The 15,378-nt window shown below is 42.1% G+C and overlaps 1 protein-coding gene across 7 annotated transcripts in view; it reads left to right on the forward strand.

Annotated features, from left to right (window-relative positions):
- Positions 1-11,065, forward strand: part of SMCO4 (single-pass membrane protein with coiled-coil domains 4) — a 153,113-nt gene extending 142,048 nt beyond the window's left edge. For 6 of the 7 annotated variants that reach the window (XM_072611367.1, XM_072611369.1, XM_072611365.1 and 3 more), the window contains one exon: positions 10,267-11,065. In XM_072611367.1, coding sequence (XP_072467468.1) covers positions 10,366-10,545 — 180 coding nt within the window. In that variant the 5' untranslated portion in view covers positions 10,267-10,365 and the 3' untranslated portion in view covers positions 10,546-11,065. Of the gene's footprint in view, positions 1-5,642; positions 5,756-10,266 lie in introns of those variants that run through there. The other variant, XM_072611368.1, reaches the window with a different exon arrangement.
- The last annotated feature ends 4,313 nt before the right edge of the window (positions 11,066-15,378 follow it).

Consider the following 15,378-nt stretch of genomic DNA (forward strand, 5'->3'; position numbering starts at 1 on the left):
GTAGGACTTCTCTTTAATCAAGGAATCAGAAGTCCAGAGTCTGTAGACCAAAAAAAAAAATGTCATGCTAACAAGTGACACTAGATACACTATGTAAGGAGAACCTTAGAACCTTAGTATGTCAGAGAATCAGTTATATTTGGAGTCAGGTCTGTTTTCCATTGAATGGAAGGCTCTCTTGCTACCATGGGATGTTTATGAAAACTTAGGGCACTATCCAACTAATAGAGTATGCTCTGTGATGGTGGGGAATGTGAATAAGTACATCATTCCAGCATTTGGCAAAGAGATGGCAGAAGAAAAGGACACCAGTAGCCAAGACAATTTGGAGATATAGTCATAATGTCCAGATGCCCACAAGTAGGCCATGTGTTTGTGGCTTTCCTGTATCCACTCAAGATGCAAAGCATCTGGTGTCTCCTTAGTCTTATACACACCCATACCTGACTTCTTCTGAGAAATCTAGCACCAAATTGAAGGGACATTTGACACTTATTTTCTCTTTGTCTTTGTTTCATTTGACATGTAACAAATATGTTTTCCAACTTTATTAAGTAACTGCTGTATAGACTACTGCGTTAGGGAAGGGGTAGATGTAAGGTTCAGAAACAAGGGGCAGCCCCTGCCTTTATGGAAGTTACAAGAGTTGCAGAACGAAGTGTGATATGTGAGGGAACAAGCCGAGCCCAGGCTTAGCAGGCATGAGACTACCTTGTGATTCAGGGAGCAAGAAATTTTCTGTTTGGGGAGGAGCACGAAGCACATGGAAGGGGGGATAATGTGAGATTAGGCTGAAAAAGGAGGTTGACATGATTGTGGAGGGCCTTGAAGTTTGAGCTTTTCTTAACAGGCAGTAGCAGAGATGTGAGATGACCTGATTTATGCATTAGAAAGATTATTCTGATAGTGATACAAAGGGCGGATTGTTGGGAGGAGAGAGATGAGGTGGGAAGGCAGACAGGTTATAATGAGGGCTTGTACTCGTGTAGTGGCAATGAGAATAGAGGTGGTGACAGATGTGAGAGGAATTGGCAGGACTTGGTAACTAATCAGATAAGAGAGGTAAAAGGAGAGAGAAGAGTCAGAGATAGCTTCACATTTATGAACATGGGAGGTTGAGTGAATGGTGCGATAAGGCAGGAAGAGTGAGAGATCAGGAGGAGGAGTGGGTTTTGAGGCAAGATAATGAGCTCCATCTTTGACATTTTGTGTTTGAGGTCGCAGTGGGGTCTTTGGGTAGAGATGGGCTGTGGCCATTAGAGATGTATCTGCAGCCCAGAGGGAAAGTCAGGACTCATTCACACATCACACATAGTCAGCAAGCACTGGCAGATGCTGTGCTAAGCTCTGGGGATACAAAATATAAGCAAACAGGACAACCCCCACCCTCAAGCAGCTTCTGTTCTGACGGGGGAAGAAAACACCTAAGGGGGAAGGGATTGGGGGGGAGTAGGGGGAAGTGGGATAGGGTACCTGTTGGGTACAAGGTTGTGTTGAGGAGTGGAAAGGAAGGAAGAAGTTGAATGAGAAGTGAAGTTAAGCATTATTGGGACACCAGGTGAAGTAGTGGATTAAGGGGAGGTACATGCCAATAAGGAGACTTTCAGTCAGTCAGTCAGTCATTATTAAGTGTCTAGGTGGCACAGTGGATAGAGCTTAAGGCCTAGAGTCAGGAAGAGTCTTCCTGAGTTCAGATCCAGCCTCAGACACTTACTAGCTGTGCGACCCTGGACAAGTCACATAACCATGCTTACTTCACTTTCCTCATCTGTCAGATGAGCTGGAGAAGGAAATGGGAAATCACTCCAGTGTCTTTGCCAAGAAAACCCCAAATGGGGTCACAAAGAGTCAGATACAACTGAGAAATGACTCAGCAACAACTACACCAGGCTCTGTGCCAAGGGATGGGGATACAAAAAGGGGCAAAAGACAGTTCCTGTCTTCAGTGATGAGGAGGTGTAGTTGAGAGAGAGAGAGAGACAGAGACAGAGACAGAGACAGAGGAGTGGGGAGCGAAACCATTAGAAGGTGGTGTTATTGTCAGAGAATGGGGAAGAGCATGGGCTGTGAAACCTCCTCTCTTGTTTATTTTTATTCTAAGTTTAGTAACTATCATAAAAACATGTTCAGATAAGTAAACAGGAATAAAAAGAGTGGAATTCGTACACAAATCCATAAACTCAGAGGAATTAATCACTATTGGTTTTTTGGGGTTTTTTTGAGATTGATTCCCTCCTATCTTGGTGGCTGGAATTCAGGGACCACTTACAGACCACCCCACTTCCTACAGTGATGGGCTGATGAGCCCATGCTTGGGCAGCCTAGTGGTAGGTGTTTCCTTCTGCCTCATCTTGCTGGAGACCTCATCACTATTCAGTCCCCTCTTGCCCATTTCAGCCCAATTCCCATACTCAGACAATTATCTAGTCTCAACCTCCTCCATTGACAGGGATGACAAGTCTGCCTCACTGCTCCACTCTTTGCTGGCTGAGCCTCTTCTCCTTCAAGGTTCAGCATGGGTGCCATCTCATCCTAGATTCCTTCCCCACCTCCATACCCCAGCTAGAGCATGTGGTCTAGAGCTCCTCACTGTCCTTGTGTTATTTTCGTTGTTTTGTTTGTTGTAACAGTATGATCATTGTTTAACAAGCACAGTCCTTGCATACTTCTAATTAATTTTTGTTGATTATGTACATTCATGATAATTTGGAGGGTTGGAGTGATTATTAACAGATATGGGGATCCTTCAGTTAGGCCCTAACCATTTATTAAGTACTTATTATGAACTAGTCCCAGTGCTAAGCACTGGGGGGGGAGGAGTTGGGGGGGGATGTTACAAAGCACCAAAAACGGCTTCTGGAAGAGATGGTGATATAATAAAGACAATAATAATAACAGCATTTATAGAACATTTTCAGGTTTGCCAAGTAATTTACAAAAATTTAATCTATACAACAATCTGGAGAGGTAGGGGCTATTATTACCCCATTTTATTGATGGGGAAACTGAGGCAGAAAACAGGTAAATGACTTGCCCAGAGTCAGACAGTTAGTAAGTTTCTGAGGCTGGATCTGAAGTCGGCTCTTCCTGACTCTAGGTTCAGTACTTTATCCCCTGTATCACCTAGCTGCACCTGAGCTGAGTCATAAGAGAAGTCAGGGATTCTAAAAAGATGGATGCTAGGAAGGGAGTGCATTCCAGACATGAGGAGCACTTTGTGCAAAGGTGTGGAGGTGGGAGATGGAGTACCCAGTTGGACTGTGACATAGAGTGCTTGAAAGGAAAAAATGTGCAGTAAACCTGGAAAGATGGCCTGGAAGCAGGCTGTTGTTTGTCCCTAGTTCTTGAGGACCATGATATCAGGAAGGTGATGCCCATGACTTACAAATGAATTGGATTTAAGTGAAGCAGGGCTGTGCAAAGTCACCTGTCTCAACTCTCTCCTCTGGAGCCATCTGGGTCCAATGGCAAGATATAGATCAGGGCAATTGGAGACAGCTCTGCAGAGCCAGATTATGAAAGGCAGGAAATAACCAGCCTGAGGAGTTTGTATTTTATCCTAGAGCCTCAGTGTCTGAGGCTGCCCCCTTGAGGGATAAGGGTGAAAATGCTGAAAGGGTTCATAGGATCATAAACTTAGAGCTGAAAAGGATTAGTCTGATCTCCTCGTTTTATTATAGATAAAGAAACTCTGGACCAGAAAGGGACAGGGATTTGGCTGAGCACACGTCTTTTGACCCTGGAGCCCGCATCCTTGGTGTTGCTGGGCCACTTGGTTTGGGAGGATTCTCGTTGGCATGGAGGGTGGCAAACGGGGTGGGCTCCTTTTCTCCTCTGAAGAGCATTCTCTCTGAAATGGGAGAACATACAAAGGGAGGCTCTGTGCTCTGTGGTGCTCAGCAGAGACCAGCTGACACACGTTCTGCCACTTAGACTCCAAGCATATTTGTTTGTCCTTGAAATCCTGACCAACTCTAGGTGGGCTGGAGCAGCTGGTTACTTTTATTTTTAAAAATTTTTTAAAAGCTCCAGTCACTTTGGAAAATTTACTGTATAAATGCCTAAGAGCTAATAATCACTGTGGCTAGTACCTTTGAATGTCTCATAGAGTTAGATGAGAAAGTAAACAGAAAGAGTTCCCTTTATCCAGATTGTTTATCATATTTTAGAGCCCTCCCAGCTGAATAATCTTGTTTCTCCCCTCTCCCTCTCACCCCCAAGCAGGGTCTGTGTGGAAGCATCTACAAGATATCTTATGCATTGTATAAGAGAATGTGTCCAAGAGTTGTTTCCCAAAGTATGATGACTCTCTCACCATCATGGGAAAACCAGCTGCAAATGGCTTGTTTCTTGAAATCTCTCTCTCTCTCTCTCTCTCTCTCTCTCTCTCTCTCTCTCTCTCTCTCTCTCTCTCCCTCCCTCCCTCCCTCCCTCCCTCCCTCCCTCCCTCCCTCCCTCTCCCTCTCTCCCTCTTCCTCTCTCTCTCTCTCTCTCTCCCTCTTCCTCTCTCTCTCTCTCTCCCTCTCCCCCTTCCCCTCCCTCCCTCCCTCCCTCCATCCCTCCCTTGTAGGAGTTTGGGACCCCTGAGTGATGTCCTTGGGAATGAGACTGCTGGTTTTTGCTGAACTGACATCAGTTGAAGTCAGTGCATACTGGCAGCACACAACGAGCAGTCCTGCCTGCCACCCATTCTCTCTGAGTCCTTGAACAATAACAGAAGTAATGACAGCTAATGTTGATATAGCACTTTAACGTTAGCAAACCTTTTCGCATATATAGGCTTTAATAACTTAAAATTGCCCTAAGACTTTTGGGAAACCCTGTATTATCTCATTTGATTTACTCAGGCTAACTCTCTGTGTCTCCGTTTCCAGTCTGGTATGGTGGGATGGGGATCGCCATGACAAAACTCTGGGTTTGGAGTCAGAACGGAACTGGGTTTGGGTCCTGGCTCCAGCATTCATTAGGCATATTACCTTAGAATAGTCACACACCCTCCCTGGGTCTCAGTCTCTTTGTCTCTTAAACCTTGTGGATAATAATGCTTGCGTATACCTACATCACAGGGTTGTTGTGAGGAAAGTGCTTTGTAAAGCTTAAAACCCTGAATAGGTGTGAAATAATGTTACTAATGCATTAAGGACTGTATTAGGATTTGTTTGACATAGTTCCATTGGCAGATTTAGGAGTAGTGGGTAGATGTTGCAGATTTGGGATCTCTGGAAAGAAGGAAGAGAGAGAGGAAGAGAGGGAAGGAAAAAGGAAGGAGAAAAGAGGAAGAGAAGAAGGAAGAAGGAAGGGAGGAAAGAAAGGAGGTTGGAAGAGGAGGGAGGAAAGAAGAAGGAAGAAAGGGAGAGAGGATAGGATGAGAAGGAAGGAAGGAGGGCCTCCTCTGTGCCAGGAACCATGCTAAATTCTTTACAAATATTATTTCATTTGGTCCTCACAACAGCTTATAAAGGCTGTGTATAAGCTAGATGCTTATAAACTCTTGTTATCCTTATATAGTATTACTAACCCGACTCCTCCTCTTAATTACTAATTACAAGCAATATTAGTAGGTATAGTATATAATGGCATATGTTCATTATTAACATTGTTTAATTATTGTCTCTTCACAGTTAACTTAAACCACGATCACGGAATCCAGGGTCAAGTAATTGCCACAAGATTTTTTCAGTGTGACATTCCATTCCCTTTCAGGGTGATGGTCTCCACTGCCCAGGGACAGAATTGGTGAAAAAGAGAGAAAAAGGTTGCTGGCCACCATTTTGCTGATATAAGTTCTGTGTTTTGCTGGAGGGGCATTTTCTTGGAATGAATTTTCTTTTCCTCTTCTGAGAAGTGGCCGACTCATTAAGTCTCTGAAGAAATTCTCTACTGTGGTTGTTAGCAGTGAGTTTTCATTTAGCTCACAGCTCCAGACAATTAGATGGCTACTTCCTTTGTGTCCCAAGGAGTTCACAGAGTTCATCACAGTAGAATCATGAGTTCAGATTCCAGAAACTAGGTGCAAATATGAGCCAGGAGCTCAGTAGTGGTCAGGACCAGATAGAGTGATGGTATTGATCTCTGTTTCCTTATCAGGGTTCCCTTGGACAATCACTAGAAGATAGCTTCAGCAGGTAGTTAAGTCAAGAGACAGTTTTGGTCTAGAATGAGGGGACATAGGTATAACTGATGTAGAATATGGAACTTGTAACTTCATCTGTGTCTGGGGATTGGATAGTAGTAGGAGCAGTGGTATTGCCTCCCACCCCTTCTACCAGCTACCAGAGCATTTTCATCTATAGTGAACCCACATCTGCTGCAACATTCTTATGGTTCTACCTGATAAGCAAAGATAATGATAAGCAATCTTTAGTTCTTTAGGATATATTGTTCCTAGCCCCTTCCCATTTTCTCATCCCAGTCCTCCTCAACACTAACCTAAACTATGTCCCATTCCAACCTGCCCACCCTTTTCAGTGTGCCCTTTGGAATTTCCATTCTATAGATAATGAACTCCCTTTCATTTTGAATCTCTTTCTCTTTTGTTCCTCCCATCTAACCCTTGCTGAGACCTGACTCCCACTTGACTATCCCCACTGCAGAAATTATCCACACTGCATCCCCAGTTGTCTTTCCTGGAACTTGCTGTACCTTCTGACATCCCCCAACACACTGGACCTGAGAGGGAGTTGGAGGACTCCTTGTTCCTCACTGTCCCTCCTAGATATTGTACCTCTTATCACTCCACAGCTTTCCCTCCTTTTGATGCCCACTGACTGACAATTTTCTACCCAATCCATATCATAGTGACTATAGTATGTTGATCTCCAGGTCTCTCTCCCTCCTTTCTCAAGAGGGTTCATTTGCCAACGAGCATTTTATTCATTTATTAATCACACATACTATATGGCTAGCATTGTGCTAAGCATCGGCTCACCCTCTTCTCTGTTCCACAACTTCTACCTTTAATTCTGAGACTTGAATGTTTACATAGATGTTCCCTCAAATTCCTTACGCTACCAATTCCCCAAGTTCCTTAAGTCTCATGACCTCCTTCACTCCACTGGATCTTACCATGATTCACAAGTCTTTACTTTTCCTAGTTTAAAAGCTCGGATATTTCCCTGTTTGAACATAACCTCCTATCATTCTACCTCTCCCTGTGCCTTACCTATCCTAAACTTATTCTTTTCACTTCCGTCCTTCCATGACACTCCCAGTAAACCCACGTTAGCCATTCCAACTCACTTTGTCCTTTGTTCTTGAATTCCTCACCCCCTTGTTTTATTGTTATTTATTTTTTGCAAACTTCAGCACTGGATTTTTCCTATTATCTTCCCCTTCTGCTCTAATTCGCCATTTACTGGATGGAACTGGAAAAAGTCACAATCATGCATGCTGACTTGAGTACATTATAAATTCATGTTATTCAACCTCAACTGGGCCCTCACTATGGCAAGGAGGTCCTTTTATTCCACCCTGATTGATTCCCTATCTCACTCCCCACAAAATTAATTTCAAACCTTCTCTTCCCTCCTCTGACCCCCACCCTTAGCCTTGCCATTCAACTTAATCTTCATCTTCTTCCAATCTCTTCAACTCAAAACCCCACTTACATCATCTCCTATTTTCTCCTTTCCCCCAGTCATTGACAAAGAGGTGGCCATTGTTTTTACCAAGGCTGACCGCTCTACTTGTGGACATAGTCTCATCTACTCTTATCTTCTCCAACAGATGTATCTCTGTCTTTTTCATTTTCAGTTTCCTATCTATACTGGTTTCTCCCCTACTGCCTTCAAACATATTCAAGTCTATTCCCTTTATCCTTAAAAAAATGTTCACTGGAACTCAGTCTATTATCCTATTTCTCTCCTCTATTTCCCAGCCAAGTTCTGGGAAAAAATTGTCTGTACTTAGCGTTTCTACTTCCTCTACTCATTCACAATTCAACTCTGCCCTTATCACTCAACTGAAATGGTACTCTCCAAAGTTACCATTGATCTCTTAATTACTGGATCAAATGTTCTTTTCTTAGTTCTCATTCTTCTCAGTCTCTCTGTACATTTGACACTGCTGACCGCCCTCTTCCCTGGGTTTTTGTGACTTTCCTGGTTCTATCTTTCTGACTTCTCCTGTTCAATTACCTTTGCTTATTTATCATCCCTATCCTACCCCCTAACTGGAGGTGTTCCCTAAGGTTCTGTTCTAGTTCTTTTTTACTTTTCTCTCTACATTATCAGCTTCCATTGATTTAACTATCATCTCTAATGCAGATGTCACCTAGATCTATGTATCCATCCCTCGTCTCTCCGCTGACCTTTAATCCCTCATTATTATTTGATTATTTGATGTCCCAGAGACATCTCAAACTTAAAATGTCCTAAATTGAATTCATTATCTTTTTTAATAGTATTTTATTTTTTGCCAGTTACATGTCAAGACAATTTTTAGCATTCATCTTTACAAGATTTTGAGTTCCAAACTTTTCTCCCTTCCTCCCCTACTCTCCCCTCTTCCAAAAATGGTAGGCAGTTTGATATGTTATACACATGCCATCATGTAAAACATATTTCTATATTAGTCACAGCTGTGAAAGAAGAAACAGATCAAAAGGAAAAATACCACAAAAAAGAATAAAATAAGGGACAATATAGGCTTCATTCTGCATTCATAGCCCTTCAGTTCTTTAACCAGATAAGAATAGCATTTTCCTATGTGAATCCTTTGTACCTTTTTTACCTTTTGCCTTGGATTGCTGTGTTGCTGAGAAGAGTTGTCATTCATAGTCCATCATCACACAATGTTGCTGATACTATATACATTGTTTTCCTGGTTCTGCCCATTTCTTCTTTATCAGTTTGAATAAGCCTTTCCAGGTTTTTCTGAAATCTGCTAGGTCATCATTTCTTTTTGCACAATAGCATTCCATTACATTCATACACCACAGTTCAGCCATTCCCCAATTAATGTGCATCCCCTCAATTTCCAATATATTCCAAGGCTGCTATAAATATTTTTGCTTATGTGGGCCCTTTCCTCCTTTTTATGATCTCTTTGGGATACAGACCTAGTAGTGGTATTGCTGGATCAAAGATTTGCAGTTTGGTTGCCCTTTGGGCATATGAACTCATTATCTTTTCCCCTCAAATCTTCCCCTCATCCAACTTAATTTTTGTCCAGAGCACCACCATCCTTCCAGTGTCCCAGTTTCATAACCTTGGCATTATCCTCAATTCCTCACTCTTCTTCCTCCCACATATCCAATCAGTTGCCACATCTCGCCATTTTTACCACTACAATAAACATCTCTTATATCTAGCTCCCCTCACATAGATACCATTTCATTTCAGGCCCTAACCATTCATGTTGATTGTTGTCATGGCTTCCCAACTGGTCTCTTATCACTTCAGTTATTCCTCCACTGTAATTTTTCCTAAGTGCTCATCTGACCATATCACTCCCCTATTCAGTCAATTCCAGTAGCTTCCTGTTGCCTCTTGGATCAAACAAATTCCTGGTTAGCTTTTAAAATCCCTTACCACTTAGCCCCAATCTATATTACCAGCCTTATTGGACATTGTATTCTAACCAAACTACCCTTCTCCACATGGTGGAGTAGGAACCCTGGGTTTTGCATTAGAAAAGGTGGGCTCAGATCCAGACTCTGCCACTTAGACTTTGGACAAATTATTCCTCCTCTCTAAATGTTTCCTCAGCTATGTAAGTGAGAAGTTTGGATTAGGTGACATTTGTAGTGCTTTCTAGTTCTTTCTCAAAGCATGCTGTACTTAAACAGAACTGTTGTATTAGTCTTCCTTTTAACTCTGCCGACATTTCCTGCTGACTTCCTTCTCTATAACATAGAGCTACAGTTAAGTGGAACAGATTGTCTCATTGGCCATGTATGACAACATGGGCCTCCTTTCACCCTTTTGGTTCATCATCTCCTCTCTCCAGAGAGGAGGGAGGTATACTTCACTGCTAATCCTCAGAAATCATGATTGGGTCATCATTAATCTCAATGTCTTCCAGGATGTATTCTTCTGTCTTAAATGGAAGGAGTCTGGGTCTGGAGGCAGGGGGAGTCTGATGATAGAGAATGTCCTCGGAGAAGCATTTCTGCCAAAGTGTACAATACAGTTTGATTAAATACAGTATGCTTTGTGTCCATCAGGTGCAATTCACGTGAGATAAGCTGTAGTCATTCCTTCCAGGATGCAAGATGCCTCCCTAGCAACTTCACCTAAAAGACTTGTCCTTTTTTCTTGCTTGTAGGTCTTCATTCAACCAGGAGCAAGTCTGAAACAGGAGGAACAAGACACCATTCTTAACAAGCAGCTCTGGGATAGCTTTCTCAGAGTCTTTCTAGTCAGGATGAGGCAGCTCAAAGGGAAACCCAAGAAGGAGACTTCCAGAGATAAGAAGGAGCGGAAGCAAGCCATGCAGGAAGCCCGGCAGCAGATCACCACTGTGGTGCTTCCTACACTGGCTGTGGTGGTGGCCCTCATCGTGGTCTTTGTCTATGTGGCCACGCGCCCCGCCACCACTGAGTGAGTGAGCCAAGCCTTCCCCCATCTCAGGACCGGAGGAGACAAGACCAGGAGAGGAAAAAAGAGGCAGAAAAGAAAAGCCAAAAAGGAAAAAAATATGCTTCTGATTTCAGAGACTTTAATGCTACGGAGCCTGAAGCTCCCTATCTCCTCTGGCCTCGGGCTTGATTAAAATTTCTCAGTTCTCTTGGAATGTAATAGGAAATATATTATCAGTGAATGTGCCATACACCTTATGGTCCACTTCATGTGCCTTTCAGACTTAACAAAGGGGTGTTTCTTTCTAAAACCGATGTATATGTAGCTTCACCTGGGGAAAGAAATCTGCCGTGCCATAAATCTGTATGAATCAACTTTCCACCCATCCCTGTCATCTATAGCATAGTTCCTATGACTCTTCATGCTTAGGTTTCACCACTTCCAAAGGGGCTGTATGTCTCTGTGCTTCATGTGATTTGAAATATATCAATTCAAAGGTGAAATATTTATTTTTGGAATAAAGGAGATTATCGCCTTAATTAAAAGGGATGTTTATCTTGTTTTTCTGGAAGTCTGTAACCATTGTTTTGGTCTTCCTTGAAGTGAAAAGTTGTAATAAGTGCTGAACTTGGAGTCAAGAAACCTGGGTTCAGCCTCTGGCCTGACCACCTACTCGCTTTGGGACCCCTCTCATTTGTAAAGTGAGAGAATGGCCTAGATGATCTATGATTCCTTCTAATTCTGACATTTCTGTGATTCCATATGCCAGCTATTCTTTGTTCTTTCTGCCTCAGATACTTCTTTCTTCCTTTCTGTACCTCCCCTTTTCTTCCCTGCTACTGTTTACTCAGTTAAAATGATATTCCTGCATCATTGTTATAGAATCTGCCAGCTAGATGTGTAGTCTTGTTGGACACTGCCCCAGTCAGACTGCATAATAGTTATGGTGTTCATTCCCAGGTGCCATGTTTTAGGAAGGCCACATAGACAAAGTGGTGTCCCTTCCACTTACGTGATTGTTTCCCAAGTGAATCTTTTTCAGATCAGATTGAGAATATCTTAATGCAGAAAAAAATGCCTTTTTCTGGATTGTTTGAGAAAAGTTGAGTTATGATTGGCATGTGTTAGGCAGGAATGCTGATTTACATCCATTAGGGTTACCTATTTAAACATCTACAAACAGCCACACAAAAGGTGGTCCCAAAAGAGGCAGGTAGGCATTTTCTGTTCCTCAGTGAAAACACGAAGTACAATTAAGCTGGGGTTTCAGTGGGGTATGAAATATAAATTGCCCATTTGGGTCAGTTCCTTAAAAGAAACAAATAACAATGAAATGACGTTTTAGGCCCTGGCTTTGTAGAGGAGCTTGACAACTTTAGCAGGTCTTTAAAACTTTCTTTTCTGTGTTTTAAAAACAAATTCCTACTAATGGATCTTGCTTCTGTATTTTCTTTCTTATCATTGCTGATTACAGAGATATTTGTGTGCAGAGAAGCACTTCTAATTTCCCTTCCTGTCTGATTCATTCATGGAGCTATCCACAACTAAGGCTATGGAACATTTTCGAGCCCAGCCTGTGGAAGAAAGAAATATTGTCCATTATAAGCTTTAGAGATCAGCAGTGGTGGGAGAAGATTCATAATATCATAGGTTTAGAGATGCTAGAGGGAGTCCCAGAGCCCATCTATGTATAGATGATGAAACTGATTCCAGCCCAAGGAGGTTGCTGTGACCTGCCCAAGGTCAAGTAGGTGGTAAGTTGGCAGAGACAGAATCCATTGTCCTCATTGTTTACATGAGGTCCTGATGCCCAGAGAGGTTGTGACTTGCATCAAGGTCACACACGTCACTGACCCCCTCTGCAGCACTCATCTCTGAAAGTCCATATTCATTGGACGTATCTGAGGAAGGGTGAACATGTGCTTCCTGAAGTATACCACTGTGGCACTGGCTTGATGAAGGGATTTTTAATATTGAAGTACCTGTTGCCAACTGGAGGTTATTTGTTGGGTTTCTAGTTTTTCTTTCTCAGAAGTTTTTAAAATCTTGCTACCCTGTTAATCAGTTGTGTGTCTCAGGAAGGAACTGGAAAAAGGAACTGAAGTTTACATGGTTAAGGTAACATTCCCCTGCCTGATTCATAATTTATGCCTTTATAGGCAATTCTTATCATTGAAGACTCTCTCTCTCTCTCTCTCTCTCTCTCTCTCTCTCTCTCTATGTATACAGTAGGTATACAAGTAGGTAGAATTAGGTAGACAGGTAGGTAGATAGAACATTTAAGTTCTTTCTACATAACAGAAATTGTGCAAAACACTGAAGACATAGATACAATTAAACAAAACTATCCCTGCCCTCAAGAAGTTCACTTTATCATGAGAGAAGACAACACATAGAGGGATGCAGGAAAATGGGATGGGAGGTGGTAACAGGATAGTGGATCATGCCTGGTCCCAGCATGGAAAGGAAGATCAGAGCCAAGGGACCCAGGAAAGAGTCCATGTTTACATGGGCATTGCCTTCTACACCTTAATGAACCCTTCTTGTAGCTAAAAAAGTTCAGCACCCTATAGCCCACTGTCTAGTGATGAGCCTCTCAGACTCTGGCTACGCATATTTCTGTCCCTGGCCCCATACTGGAAATATTTTCAGTTCAGTAGAACTTTCAATTTCCAACTTCCAATCCCCTGATAGATTTTGGGAACGCAAGCTCCACATACCACAGTGAGACACGTTGGAGGAGGACGTAAGGGAAATCAGAGCAGTTGAGAGTTGGAAGGAAGCCCAGTGACCATCTCTTCCAAACTATATCAGAAAAATAATTCCCAAACGCAGAGATTCTTCACCTTTTTTTTTGTCAGGGACCCCTTTGGCAGTCTGGTGAGACCTATAGACCCCTTTTCAGGCTATTTTTTTAAAATTCACAATCAAAGAAAATGCTAAATTTCAGTTAGAAGTGAATGAAAATAAAGATGAATTTTTTTTCTCCAAGTTCACAGACCTCATATTTATCCACAAGACCTCGTGGGGTTTTATAGACCTCCAGTTAAAAAATGGGCCAGCTAGGTGGCACAGTGGATAAAGTATGGATTCAGGCAGACTCATTTTCCAGAGTTCAAATCTGGCCTCAGACACTTAGCTTTGTGTGAACCTGAGCAAGTCACTTAACCCTGTTTGCCTCAATTTCCTCATCTGCAAAATGAGCTGGAGAGGGAAATGGCAAACCAAACCACCCCAGCATCTCTGCCAAGAAAACCCCAAATGTAGTTATGGAGAGTCAGGTCTGAAACAACTGAACAACAAAAGTTAGGAAATGAAACCCATATTTATTCACTCTTCCTTGGGTAGAAGTCCACCAAATAAAAGTGCTGCATACAAAGGCAAAACTAGAAGAACCAGCAAGCCAATTGGCTTGACAAGGAAATATATTTTAAAATAAACATTTTATTTCTTCTATCTGTGCCGATGCACTTCAAATACAAATAATTACGAACATATAAATGAGTTACTATTCTGGTATGCACCATTGGGGAACACAAGCATTTGAGAGTAGTTGACAGTCTGGGAATCATCTCATAGATTTTACTAAATCAGATTTACAGAAAGGAACACTTAAAGGGAACTCAGAGGTTATTTGTATCTAAATAGGAATCCTTTCCACCATATTCCTGACAAATGGCCATCCAGACTTGGAGACTTCATGTTGGAAATCCAGTCTATACCTCTCTGGGTAGTCCATTTCATTTTAGAACAGTTGTCATTGATGGGAAGTTTTTTTTTTTTCCCCCGGACATCAAAGGGAGATTTCTCATTCAGCAATGATTACATGTGAAGAAATGGCAGGTAGAGTTCAGGCTTTCTCCTGATATTTTTTACCCTGGTGCTTAATCTTCTTTTGTGCATCTTGTTTTGTCAATGGAGCGATAGTAACACAGGGTCAACTAAAAAAAATATACTAAACTGATTAAGAAGCAGATTTATAGATTCTTTGTTTCATTCTCACCATCTATGGCATCATAGAATGTGAGAGCTTGGAAGGCATTTAGGATACCTAGTACAGTCTCTTCATTTTACAAATGAAACAGATCTGAAAAAAGCAAATGACTTGCCCACAGACACAAAGAACTCAGAATTTTACTTGATTTCCTGGCTTTAAATCCCCAGTTCCTTTCCCATTTTTTTCCTAATTTTCCTCTCACCAGCTGTGGTGCTTGGTTTTAACTCCATCATCATGATGCCTTCTTCCTGCCTCGCTCCATCCACTTTTCCAGGAAAAGCCCATCACCAGGAAACTCATGGTGCAGATATCATCCACTGAGGTGCTCAGACCTCATCGGGTCCCTCATTGGAAAGCTAGATGTTGGAGCAGAAAACCTCCAAAGTCTCCATTTGTAGAGGACTCACAAGCCCAGCAAACTCTTCATTTCCCACCAGTTGACTGCTTTGTTGTGACTCCACCCACAGTCATACCCTGTGCCTGTGGCACATGCCCTGTTAAACCCAGCGTATTAGCTTCTTCTTGTCTATTGTCTTCTCACTGGATTACAAGCTCCTTGAGGGCAAGGACTGTCTTGTTCTTATCTGTATCCCCAGGACAGGGCATATAGTAGGTGCTTCATCAGGACAAGGTGATAAACTTTGTTTATTATATGATTTCCCTCAGTTAAGGTAGTTCCCACACACAGAAGAAATATTATATTTTCATAATTTATAATATATTCTAAGTGCTTAAGTATTTTCAATGTATTGGGAATAATTTGGACCATACCTACACATATACATACCTTCTAAGAATCTCATCTATTCTCCATTTATTCTGTTACTACCTTTGTTCAGGTCTGTACCACTCCTCACCTGG

Source organism: Notamacropus eugenii, chromosome 5, assembly GCF_028372415.1.
Source record: "Notamacropus eugenii isolate mMacEug1 chromosome 5, mMacEug1.pri_v2, whole genome shotgun sequence".
Classification (NCBI taxonomy): Eukaryota; Metazoa; Chordata; class Mammalia; order Diprotodontia; family Macropodidae; genus Notamacropus; species Notamacropus eugenii.